Below are 13614 nucleotides of genomic sequence, written 5' to 3'. Positions count from 1 at the left end.
AGGTTTGTCTTCACTTAATAAAATACATGAAAATTACATTAATAAGAATATGTATGCCCTAGAAGAACTTCATATTTTCTGAAAACCTGTTGTGAAATTCTCTGTTGGTTTCATGCCCTAAGAGTGTGTGTGTATAAATTTTAAGATGTAAGCTTAAAGAGAGATGCAAAACTCTTTGGAATGATTGTTAAATAGGGGTCATTCCGGTTCTGGAGAGTCCTGCTGAAGAAGGATGGTTGTGGTGGGTTTGTGTAGGGGCACCTGCTCTGAGCTATGTTTATTGAAACATTTGTCTCAGAGGAGAGTTTGCTCTATTTTCCTAGGGAGGTAAGCAGGAGAGGGGATAGGAGATAATGACGAATCAAGATTGACTGAAGAGAGAAGTAGCATAAAGAAACTGGGGTAAAAGCAAAGATGGGAGTCAGTGCTCATGATATTGAGCCTTTTTTACAAATGCTTCAAATCATAACTGTGTTCCTTCAGATCAGCAGTTCAGCAAAGCAGGTTCATTTGCATTTTGGTGTCATATCATAGATGACTTTTCCTTTATAATAGTATGTGAAAAATAAAGGAAAGGTTTATTTAACAGATGAAACTTGTTCACTAGTTTATTATAGCAGTATAAATCTGTGCTTTGAGAATTCTTTATCTTTATTTGAAAGTCTAGCCATGTGAGATGAACTGATAGAAGCCCTCATACTTGAAAAGTGGCAAAAAATTATGTACAGATTTTAAAATGTTGAAGATGGGGAAGGCCTTCAAAGTGTTCAAAATGCCATTTATGTAGCATTTTCCCATATAAATGAATTTTTTAAAAACAGAAGCAGCAATACTTTTTGCATGAGTTATTTAGAAAGCTTTTAAGAGACTTGTTTTTAATCTTCTTGATATAGGTAATGATTTAAATCGTGTATATAGCATAATTTAATCCTGATGGCTCAGTGTTATTACAAACATCAGATAATCTTTTGCACTGAAATTGTTACCTATGACATTAGATCTAGAGTTTTTGGACCTTGGTCAACTTCAGCAGAGTGGAAGTTTCCATTACCCATCTAATGTACATTTTCCCACTGTGTGAAAAAATTTAGTTATAGTAGTGTAGTGTCATTACTGTACAAGCAAATGGTAGTATTAGGGGAAGGGCTGGGTGGAGTATAATATATATGTGCATTTTTGCAGCAGGGGTAAGAATAATTGATATTTAATGCCACCGTGTATATAATAGTCTAAATTAGAGGCTGAAATACAGATAATTACTTAACAAGTAACACACCATGAGCTATATTGATTGTTTTGATAAACTAGATTATCAACAATAAGAGCAGTTGAAAACCTTGACCAATTTAAGGCAACACTGATGATAATATATTGATAAAGTATGCCTCCATAACGGAGAAGGCAGTGGCACCCCACTCCAGTACTTTTGCCTGGAAAATCCCATGGATGGAGGAGCCTGGTAGGCTGCAGTCCATGGGGTCACTAGAGTCGGACACGACTGAGTGACTTCACTTTCACTTTTCACTTTCATGCATTGGAGAAGGAAATGGCAACCCGCTCCAGTGTTCTTGCCTGGAGAATCTCAGGGACGGGGAAGTCTGGTGGGCTGCCATCTCTGCGGTCGCACAGAGTCGGACACGACTGAAGTGACTTAGCAGTAGCAGCATGCCTCCATAAAATTGTAGGAATTCACAGTATATTTACATGTGCTCAGTGATAGTATTTCTGTGTTGTTATGAATGGCAGCTATATTTAGAATATTGAATATTGAATCCACATAAGCTGTAATAATGTGCTATGATACCAAAATATAGTAGTTCTTAGTAACTCACTCTACATGACAAGTGTTCCTTAGTCTTACATAAAAGTGAAAGCCAGTAGCATTACATATTCTTTATTTCTTGAAAAATGAGGGAAGGACTTGGGTTTTTGGATTGGTTTCTTGCACAGTAGGAAAATCTTTATATGCACCCCAGAGTATGCTTCTGTAATCATTGACTCAGCCCAGTCGGTAAAGAATCTGCCTGCAGTGCAGGAGACTCAGGTTCAATCCCTGGATCGGGAAGATCCCCTGGAGAAGGAAATGGCTACCCACTCCAATATCTTGCCTGGAAAATCCCATGGACAGGGGCGGGCTGCAGTCCATGGGGTTGCAAAGAGTCCGGCACGACTGAGTGACTAACACTTCACTTCACTTCAGGAGCACTAAGATGTGTGGGTTTACATTTTTGAGTTACATCTCTCCGTCTTAGTTGCTTGTTCTCAGTTCTTATGCCTCTCGTCTTCCTGCTGTAAATGTGCCCTCTGCCAACTTTTAGTATCAGTTTCTCTGGACTCCTTCATTCCCATCTATTCCATTCGCTCTTTGTTTTTCCTGTTGCTTCTAATCTTTTATGGATGGGAAAACTGAGTAAATTGAAGTTACTTAGAGCTAGAGTACTCGAGAGTTAGCTAGTTACTCTAGAGTTAGTTCGTTGATTCTTAGTAAAGATTCTCAGAATCTTTACTAAGAGAGACATAGTTTTGTGTGTTTCTGTGACAGCAGAAAAGATTCTCAGAATCATTACTGAGAGAGACATAGTTTTGTGTGTTTCTGTGACAGCAGATTCAGATATTCAAGCATTATCTTCTTTTGGATTCTTGATGTTTCAAAAAATGGAAGTTGCTGAATAATGATAACCTCTGAGTATGTTTATGGGTGGTTATTAACTAAATCTAGGCTTTTTATTTCCTAAATTATAATCAGGAGAATACAATTCTAGCCTGAAAGTACATTAATAGTAAAATATATTCAAGGGGACAACTTCTTAGTGGTCTTATCTGTTATCTGTATATAGATTTCACTGAAGATTTTATTGTATTATTCCATCCTCCAAAAGATGTTGGCTGGTTTTTTTGAGTTTGATGTATGATTTATATATAGTGGCCCAAAGTTTTACACTGATTCCTTTTCGTCCATCCATAGCCTGATCTTTTTCATCCATCCATAGCCTGATTTTTGTTAAAATCACTTTTTAAAAATAAGAACTTAAATCCTGGTGTATGCAGGTGTGTGCAGGTCAGTGTATATTGGATCTGGTGCAAATAAATACAGATTTTTGTTAATTCCCACAGGTTATATTTGAATATTCATACATTTGAGTTTTCCTTGGATATGCATCAACCTAGCTAATAAGAGTTTGTTTTTGTGTATTGTGAAGTGTGTCTGCTAAAGTTTTATTTTGTTTTGTTTTTAATAGGATCCCATGGTCCATTATTACCTTTACCGAGTCGTTACAGAATGGGCTCTCGAGATACACCTGAACTTGTTGCCTATCCATTACCACAGGCCTCTTCCTCTTACATGCATGGAGGAAATCCCTCTGGTTCAGTTGTAATGGTTAGTGGATTACATCAACTAAAAATGAATTGTTCAAGAGTCTTCAACCTATTCTGCTTATATGGAAATATTGAAAAGGTAAGTTTCATTTTTTTAAGAAATTACTTTTTAAAGTTTCATTTTATATTAACTTCTTTTGCTAGGATATAATAGGAAAATCTGAAAAGGCTGCCAGATACATGTGTTTTCTCGTATTTAAGAACATGCAGGTTCTTTCAGTAGTGATCCACATAAGTTAAAAATTCATTAGGTAGAAATTTAGAAATTGTTTTCTGTTGGTTAGTGATCAGAGTAGATTGTTGGTACTAAAAATATTTTTCTATTTTTATTGAAGTATAGTTGCTTTACAATGTTGTATTAGTTTCTGCTGAATAGCAGAGTAAATTAGTAATAGAAATAGAAGTCTAAAATGGTAAGTAGTTTAATCAATTACTAGCATATTATAGGCTTTATGCCTATAAAATTACTTAAAATATATTCTGGTATTTAACATATTGAACTGTGGAATTTTGAAAGAGCAGTTACTTTCTTGGAGCTTGGTCTACATGAACATGTCTCAGGACTTGGCTGTCTATGAATTTTAGGAGAGTTCTAAATTGATACATCTGCCTCCCAAATGCTAGAGTTCTAGTATCTTCTGCAGGGACAACATGCTTTTACCTCAAATCAGTATTTAAAACTGACCCACTTTGATAGACTGTGTCCAAAACTTTCTGTCTGGAGGCTTTACACTCAAAAAGTGGTGAAACATTTAAATTTCACATATTTTGAAGATCTTTAAAACTTCATTGAACTTTATTTTCACCAGATAACTCTATGCTTTCCCCAGATCTGTGATGTTTTATTGATATCTCACACTTAGAAAAGTCCCTGTCACAAACTATGTTCTAAACTTTTTTGAAAGAATCATGGAAAATTTAACTGGGGAAATGATTGGTAGTCTTCTTACCACTTGTTTGATACATTTGCTAATTTGAGTTTTAGTACTGTAGTATGTTGTTTTTTCCTGTTGCTTTAAGTGATTTTAGTATTGTTTTCACAGCAATAAAAGAAAGTACAGTGTGTGAGTCATAAGTGTGTGTGGTGGGGCGGGGGCATGGAATTGCTACTCTTGAGTTCTTAGTTCATTAATTCTAAAGCCTCCTTGATCTGAGACAGCAACTTGGAACATCTCTGAAAAAAAGTTTCCGCTACCTATTTGACCATGTGAAAGAGAAAAAGAAAAAGAAAGTCCATATTTGGTTTAGGGGATAACATAAGGAATATTTCTCCTTGTATAACTAGCCAAGAATACATGGAACAGATTTAGCAGCATTGAGAAAAGTAGTTCAGAGTTTTTCATATACACATTTATCTTATACATCATCTGTTAAGGTCCAGAAACTGCATAATTTATAACTGATATGCTTTAATGTGTATGTTAACCTTCTTTACATAGTTTAACCTTCTTTACATAGTCTGTTTGTGCTTTTCACATTTGTAGCCAACTGGAATCAGGCAATTCAATCAGCATTTTTAGAGCATTGTCTTTTGTGTCGTGAACTGTTGTCTCATTTAGAAATCCAAATCACTTTCTAATAAAAACAAAATTTTCTGTATGTTATTTGAACAACTCTGGTCTCTCCACATCTCAAAAAATAAAAAATTTTAAATGATACATTTTAAGCCATCATAGTCCTTTAAAGATCTATTTATGGTCAGTTTCTTCTTTTTTTTGAGATTTACCAGGTGAACTACATACTTCACATACATATTTGGTCACTATTACATTTGTAAAAATGTTATTGGATTAAATCAAGGGAGAGAAATTTTGCCCGCAGGAAGGCAATTGATTTCAAATAAAACTGAAAAGTCCCACTACAACTGAGTTTTGTTCAAGTACAGGTGTAGTATAAAAATACTAGGATAGCCTATTAAAATTGATAATTGTAGTGATAGATATAAATGCTACATTGCAATTTGTTGTGTAAGTACTCTCACTGTTCCTTGAGGTTAACAGGTTAGAACTGTGTTTAATACGTTATTAGCATTAGTAATACTTAATAGATAATTAGGGACTTTCCAAGCCATAGGCACTATGCTGAAAGATAGTCATACTTTATCCCGTCTAACCCTTATAGCATTATATACTAAAACTGGAATAATTTAAGAGGACAAATATGGCTTCTCTCAAAGATGTCATGAAAACGTGTATTTCCTATTTTTTAAACTGCCCCTACCTTGCCCGAGCCTTCCTACTGGAAATGCTATCTCAAGGTCGTTTCGTATTATTTCTCATATAGTATCTTGTTTGTTGCTTGTTTGTTACTAAGGCAATAAACAGCACGCTGAATAGTTGGTAATTATTATTTACTTCAACATTTCTGACCTTTCTACTTGAACATAATCTTTAAGAAGAACATGTCTTAAAAAAAAAGACCATGTCTGTTATGTTTGCCATTAAATCCCCAGTGCATAGTACAGTGCATAATTATTAAAACATATTAGGTACTTAATAAATATTTATTGGATTAATAAATATTGATGAGTTCTGCCAAATGTTATCATCATCTCCATTTTAGAAGGGAATCTGTGACTCAGAGAAGTGAATTGCCCTACATCACACGGTTAATAAATAACAGAGTCAGGGTAAGCTTGTGCTCTTCTTCAGGGTGTTTTACAATAGAATTACAGTCTTCTGTTTTAAACTATTGCATTTTGATAAGAGTTAAAGAGTGTCTAATAGAAGAGCAGAATAAAGTTAAGATTCCAGGTATTCGTTACTTGACATCAACCACTTATAATGTCTTTTAGAAATTCTGTTACTGTTAAAGGGAATTAAATGTTCACCTTTTGGGAATTTTGTACTTACAGGTAAAATTTATGAAGACCATTCCTGGTACAGCACTGGTAGAAATGGGCGACGAGTATGCTGTAGAAAGAGCTGTCACACATCTTAACAATGTCAAATTGTTTGGAAAAAGACTTAATGTTTGGTAATTATTTATCTTAAGTGGTAAATTTAAAAAACATTTATCCTTTTTATTGGAGACATTAATTTCCATTTCAGAATATTTTAATGTAACTGAGGGCACATTTGAAACTAGCAGCTATAATGGTGTCCTTTTAAACACTTCAGATCATATAATTTATATTTTGTGTATTACTTATACACAGTTTTATAATCAAAGCAAAATGTTAAAATGAGCAATTTTTTATTTGTTTTCTAGTATGAAATATTCAGTAGGTTTTTCTAAGTGTAAGAGCAATTGATTATAACTCAAACTAAATTTAAATATTAAATAAATGTTTAAAATAGTGAATAGTAAATATTTAAATTGTATTTAAATAGCTGCATATGCCTTTTTTATTAGGATCAATGCAGGCATATATGTTAACAGTTGAGACTGCCAACTTGCTGCTTTTATCTAACAAAGGTATGTTCTATACCTCTTTGATTTCTAATTTTTAGTGTGTCTAAACAACATTCAGTTGTTCCAAGTCAAATATTTGAGCTGGAGGATGGTACAAGTAGCTACAAGGATTTTGCAATGAGCAAAAATAACCGTTTTACAAGTGCTGGCCAAGCATCCAAGAATATCATCCAACCACCCTCCTGTGTGCTGCACTACTATAATGTTCCGTTGTGTGTCACGGAGGAGACCTTCACAAAGGTAGGCACTGAAATGTAAATTGTGTAAAATGTTCCTGTTTCCTATTTTAAAATATGTGATGTTTTAACATCATTTTAAAGTCTCTCACTGTTCATCTTCTGCTTTTGATATTATTGGTATTTTTTTTTTACTTATTTGGTACTTAATACAGTTCATTCTTTGACCATTATACTTTTCTGGCCTCCATCCTTCATTGGTCTTCTGTTGTTTTGTGGCTCAGTATTTTTGAGAATTGGAATTAGAATGAGGTATGCTTAGTCCTGCACTTATAAAGTTCTTTTACCATGTCCTTAAATCTCACCCATAACAGAACTGTATATATCCCTGCATTTTCTCCTAACTGCAGAAGAAATGCTTCAGAAAAGAATTGATTTTTCCAGAACACCACTACCCACCTTAGGTACTCAATTAAACCCTGGTCAGCTGTGAGAATATATGTTTCAGTTATAAGTCTTGGCTTTATTGTATGGCACTAAAATTATGTATGTAATTTATAGGATATCACCATTTTTATTGATTTTCTCATGTAGCTTATTAATCTAAAAACATTTGGTTTAATTCATTCATGCCATACTCAAAACTTTAAATGCTACCGTAAAGTTTACTTTCTGGGGGAGGGGGCAAAAAAGGTAGGAATATTATTTGGGCCTTTTTTAATGAAGTTTTACGTTTCTTTGACAGTTGTGTAATGACCATGAAGTTCTTACATTCATCAAATATAAAGTGTTTGATGCAAAACGTAAGTGCACATTCCCTCTTTTTAAGTTTCCTGGTTAATTTGATGATAAGCAAATAACAAGTGGATTTGTGTTTCTTTGTTTTGTTTTAGCTTCTGCCAAAACACTTTCTGGGCTTTTAGAATGGGAATGCAAAACTGATGCAGTAGAAGCCCTCACAGCACTAAATCACTATCAGATAAGAGTTCCAAGTAAGTAAAATTGTGTCATAGTTATTCAGTGGGAGTTACTGTCCAAACATTGATGATCATTTAAAGATAGCATTTCTTATTTTTTAAATATAGTATAATATAGAAGTTCGAATTTTAAAAAGACATATAAATTCCACAACCCCTCATAATTCTTATATTAGTGACCTTTTGCTATGTAACAGATTATCACAACATTTAGCAGCTTAAAACAGCAAACCTTTATTTATCTTACTGTTTCTGAAGATCAATAGCTGGGTGGGTCTGGCTCTGGTCTCGTAAGGCTTCAGTCATTTTAAGTCTTATGACTGGGGGCTGGATAATCCAGTTGCATGCTCACTTGTGTGTTTCTTTGTAGGGACAGTCAAACCATGTTGGCCATTTCATGGTAGCTCTTTTGCCTTTTTTGAATGAGTGAGAGAGAGATGAAAGCAAAAGACCAACAAAACAGAAGGCACAGTGCCTTTCGTAACCTATTACTGGAAGTGCCATGATATCACTTATGCTGTAATCTGGTGGTCACACCGACCAACCGTGATACAGTGTAGGCGGAGGCTATACAGGGCTGTGAAGGCAAGGAGGTACAGAGCATTGGGGCCCGCTTGGAGACTGACTTGCATAAATTCTGTTGATCTTTTTAGAAGAAAGCAATAAATATATACAGTTAAAAAACTCAAATGGTACATACTAGTACAAAATGAAAGTTAAAGCTTTCTATAAGGCCTAATCTGTCTGTCTTTTCCTTTTATTCCTCCTTCCCAGTATATATATCTACCTTTTTAAAACTTACACAAAATGGTTCTTCTATACATACTATTATGTGCCTTGCTATTTTCACTTAATATGTCTTGGAACTGTTCCTGTATCAGCACGTGTAAAACTACCTCCCCCACTTTTTTTTCACCACAGAGTAGCTGTTTTTAGTAGTGATGTACCACAGTTTATCCATTTCCCCTGTGATGAATACTGTTTGTTTCTAATTTTTTTTTTCTATTACTATAATAAACATCCTAATAGTTGCATGTTTTATATTTGTAGGGCATTTTCCTTGTAGAGAGCATAAAGGTTTATATTTTGGTAAATGTTGCTAGATTGTCCTTGGAAAAGGTTACACGAGTTTACTACCTGTGGTGTATGAAAATGCCTGCTGCCCAACACTCTTACCAATGCTGAGTTGTCAGACTTTCGATTTTTACCAAAATGATAGATGAAAAATGGTATCCCACATTATTTTAATTTGTATCAAATGAAGTGTCACTCTCTTTATGATGGTAAATGGCCTCTTTTTTACAGTGCAAAGAATACACAAGTATTTAACTTTGAAGCTTTGTGCTGTATAATTTACTTAGCTCCTCGCTCTATAGGGTGTTAAAACGTTATCTTTCTAAATAATAGGAGAATAATTAATACCAGTTTTATTAGGAGTGATGATGAATGTTAGTGGGGGGAAGAAAAATACACACTGAAGTATTTATGGATGGAGTAACATATCTAGGATTTGCTTTAAAATATTCCAGCACCCCAAAAGCGTATGGAGAGTAGGTAGATGAAGTAAGCCTGCCAGATGTTGACAGTTAATGAAGCTTTGTGGGTGTTGATTATACTGAGCCATATATTTTTTCATGATTGAAAATTTTCTCAGTAAAAAATTAATAAGTAGGAATACCTCCTCTCATTTTGCCTTAGTCACAAAAATAGTGAGTCAGGCTAAATTTTTGATGGAAGATTTTAGAAGACTTTATATGCATATTTGAGATATATTAAAAATATAGTATATTAATAGTAAACTCCTTGAAGACAGGTACAGTTCTGTTTTTTTTTTTAATCTTCTGCAGTGTCTTGCTAATACTTGCTGATGTATGTACTTTTATAGGAATTTTATATTTCTTTGCATAATCAGTTGACGAAGAACTATCTCTGCTTGTTCTGAAAAGTTAAAGAAGAATGTATAAAATGAAAGTATTTTTGTGTATTATACCACCCCTTCTTTTCTTTAGCAGTTTAAAATTTTATATGCCCTGTTGATCAGATTTAATACTTAACTCTCTTAGAACTTTTTCAGCTCATTTCTTTTACATTCCAATCTTATTCCATTTCCCAAACTATATTTGAATTAACTTTTACAGAGTGATTACCATTGGTGATATTTTCTGCAAAGTGAGTTTTGCAAATGGACTTAGATAAGCCTAATCCTGATACTGTTTATCTATAATGATTAATTCACTAAAAAAAAAAAAAACATTTATGAGTGCATCCTGTGTGTCAAATGATGTTTGGAACCACAGGAATGTAAAATGGACAATATTCCAGCCTTCATTTAGCTCACCTGCTAGTAGGTATGAATGAAAGTAATCTTCTCCTTACCTTACATAGAAATTTTCCTTCTTCAAATACTATAAAATAATGAAATAATTTACTCTGCTAATTCAATTTTATCATGAAAGTTTGATGAAGGAAACTGTTAACTGTGTTTTTTAATTTTACAGATGGTTCCAATCCCTATACATTGAAGCTTTGCTTTTCTACATCATCCCATTTATAAGAAGAGACAAGCATGTTAGAATTTATGTTTTACCTTTATTACAATTTTAAAGCTACACTTCATTTAAAAAAGAAACTAAAATGGTTAATCTAATGTTGCCTTGCTTTGATTTAAGATTCTGTTCTGTAATAAATATTTTGCCTTGAGTAAATTTGTTGTAAACTTAAATATTGCTTTCATTTTAACATAGAAGATCATAATGTAGACTATCTACAGCTTTCTTGTAGATTATACAAATATATGATTTCTAATCTTATTTTTCTTCCACAGTGAAAATATATTTGCATTCTTATGCTAATTATCTGCAAGTATTTTTCCATTGTGTATGAGATTAATGCAGGTGAAAGTATTGCATTTTAATATTATAGAATTCCTATTAGATGTTTAAGTATGTTGCAGTTATTCATATTAAACATGTATTTATTAAGTATTTTAATCAAGTTTGAGAATAACATTGCATATGTTAAATTTTAAGTACTACAGATTTAGCTGATTTTATATTTCTGAAAAGCTAACAGACATGGATACACTTGTACAGTATGCATTCAAACTTATTTAAATTGGTGTATTTTTTTTCTTAAGTCATTGTCCATTTGTATTGACATGCCTCTGTTTCTAGTTCCAGTTTGGCAGTTTTATAAAGTTACAGCAATGAGTTAACGTGTTCATCTTCATTTGTTGCATGTGACTTGATCTTGAAAACACATCTGGTATTTGGCATTGAAATTTTAATAGAAGGTATAATTAACAGTTCCTCTTCTAGAGAATCTGAGATCCATGGATGGGCTTTAGGGAGTCTGTGAACTCCCTAAATTTGTATGTAGAATTTTGGGTACTTGCATTTTTATTTTTTACTCTGAAATCCATCAGTAATATATGTATTTTTCTACATGGTACAAGGTATAAGGATCTAATTTTATTTTTATTCCAAACAGATAGCTATTTGTTTCAATACCATTTATTAAACATTCTTTCTCCCACTGGATCTGGGTTTTTTTTTTTTTTAAGGAACAAAACGTATCTTATACATAGGCAAGTAAAATGTAAGGACTAAGCATGGTATTGAGAGACTATACTATAACACATCTGTTACCAGGTTCATAGTTTTTTAATAATAGAAAACTGATGCAGGCATTTTATTTTCATCTTTAGTAGAAGGGAGAATATGTTTTATCTATCTTGAGTAACTATGAAATCTGTAGTTGGCAATAGCCAATCTCTTGATTCTGAGAGTTTTAAACAAACTTGTATATAGAAGTTCCATTTAGATCTTTTGAAAAAGCTTTATTTTGAATTTTAACAAAAAAGCAGTTTGCCTTAATCCTTTTAGAAATGATGCAGGGGTTTAAAAAAGTTTTAAGACCTGTTGAATAGAAAGTTTTGATGGAAATTAAGCATACATTAACATTTCTCATTGTATTTTGACAACAGTGGACTAATGTCCCTTTAGCCCTCTAGATCTAGAAATTTTAAATTCAGTCTAGAAGCATTTTAGACCCTTATGGAACCCAGTAAATTATGTTGAAGGTAACCTGTGAATGAACTTCTGTAAATGTATGGTACTGTGCTGTATACATAAGTTTACCTGACTTTACAATAAATGAAGCTCTTTTTTTTTTCCCTCTTCTATAAATACTTTTCTACATTCGTTATAAAATTGAGATGTCTTAATTTTAAAAGGTAACTTGTGTGTTTGTGTAATAGTTGTCTCCTTCCCTTGCCCTCTGAAAATTAAGATGGATGTCAGTGTTACAGATTATTTTGTGCCTAAGATTTTAGGAGACAAACCTGTGGATGGTTGACAGGGCTTTTTTAATTTATATGTGCTTTAAGTAGTATTGACTTTACATATGAATTCTTTGTAATGCTTTCTCCCCACCAAAGTAACAAGTAGATTCTTCAGATGTAATTGGGGTGGTAGGTGGGACCTTGCTGATTTGTGCACTGGTATGTCGGTCCTCTTCTGTTGCTCTCAGTAATGTTTCTGACAGTTTACTTGGGTTTCACCACTGTGTACGCTTTGGTGACACACCCTCTTTCCTTAGCCTTAACAACAGTCTTGCCTTCGTGATCTTTCAACTTTTAAGAGAACATGAAGGAGGAGCAGGTTCTACAGCTGCCCTTTTAAGAAATAGTAGCTTGGGGACTTCCCTGGTAGTCCAGTGGCTAAGACTCAATGCTCCCAATGCCTGGGTTCCATCCCTGGTCAGGATACTAGATCCCACATGCCGCAACTAAGACCTGACACAGCCAAATAAATAAATATTTTAAAAAAAGAAATGGTAGCTTTGAGTTTATTTTTTTTAATACTGAAATTCCATTCCATAGCCAATCCCATGAAACATTTGATAATAAATCTGTAGAAGTGAGTTACAGAATATTAGCTGCCTTTTAAAATCCCTACCTTCCTGCTGAGGGATTACCCTACCAAATAAAAATTATTTGCAGTTGTAGCTGGCATGAGACTTAGCAGCATCTTAGTGAGTTGATTATCTAAACAGTATGTTTTCTAGGAGTGAACTGAGAGATGAGGGTAAGAATGACTAAATGGGGTCAATAATTATATTTAATGTTTTTACATTGTTCTCTGCAAGGATAGGTTGCTGGGTAACTGCTTCTTAGTAGTTATCAGTGATATTCTCTGTCTAGAAGAAAATTTTGAGTGTAGAACATTGTTCCATAGTAATCTAAAGCATAGATTTGCTTCATTTAAAAAGTTCAGTTGAACTAAAGTCACCCTAATTTAAACAGCATAAGGAAACTGCTGTGAGCATAGGCTGCTTTGATTATACAGTATTAGCTGTATTAGCCCAAACTATTAATTGCTCTGGTACATGGTTAAAATAGGGGTTACCAGAGACTGGGAAGGGGGAGAACAGAGGTTAACTGCTAATGGGTATAGGATTTCCTTTGAGATAATGAAAATGTTCTGGAACTAGATAGTGGTACTAGTTAACTACATTGTAAATGTACTAAGTGCCACCGAATTGTACATTTTAAAATTGTTAAAATGGTAGTTTTAAGTTATGTGTATTTTACTACAGTGAAAAAAAGAGTCTGGCCCAGCAATCCTTCATTTTAAACAAGGGCCTATGCAGTACTTCACTTTAATGTA

The 13614-nt window shown here is 33.6% G+C and overlaps 1 protein-coding gene across 1 annotated transcript in view; it reads left to right on the top strand.

The window, feature by feature from the left end:
- Positions 1 to 12132, top strand: part of HNRNPLL (heterogeneous nuclear ribonucleoprotein L like) — a 38242-nt gene extending 26110 nt beyond the window's left edge. The window contains exons 8-13 of the mRNA XM_055539845.1: positions 3240 to 3457; positions 6233 to 6354; positions 6831 to 7032; positions 7714 to 7771; positions 7862 to 7960; positions 10444 to 12132. Coding sequence (XP_055395820.1) covers positions 3240 to 3457; positions 6233 to 6354; positions 6831 to 7032; positions 7714 to 7771; positions 7862 to 7960; positions 10444 to 10499 — 755 coding nt within the window. The 3' untranslated portion in view covers positions 10500 to 12132. The remainder of the gene's footprint in view (positions 1 to 3239; positions 3458 to 6232; positions 6355 to 6830; positions 7033 to 7713; positions 7772 to 7861; positions 7961 to 10443) is intronic.
- The last annotated feature ends 1482 nt before the right edge of the window (positions 12133 to 13614 follow it).

This window comes from Bubalus kerabau, chromosome 11 (genome assembly GCF_029407905.1).
Source record: "Bubalus kerabau isolate K-KA32 ecotype Philippines breed swamp buffalo chromosome 11, PCC_UOA_SB_1v2, whole genome shotgun sequence".
Classification (NCBI taxonomy): Eukaryota; Metazoa; Chordata; class Mammalia; order Artiodactyla; family Bovidae; genus Bubalus; species Bubalus kerabau.
Note: the sequence above shows the minus strand (reverse complement) of the source record. Positions and strands in the feature narration are given on the sequence as shown.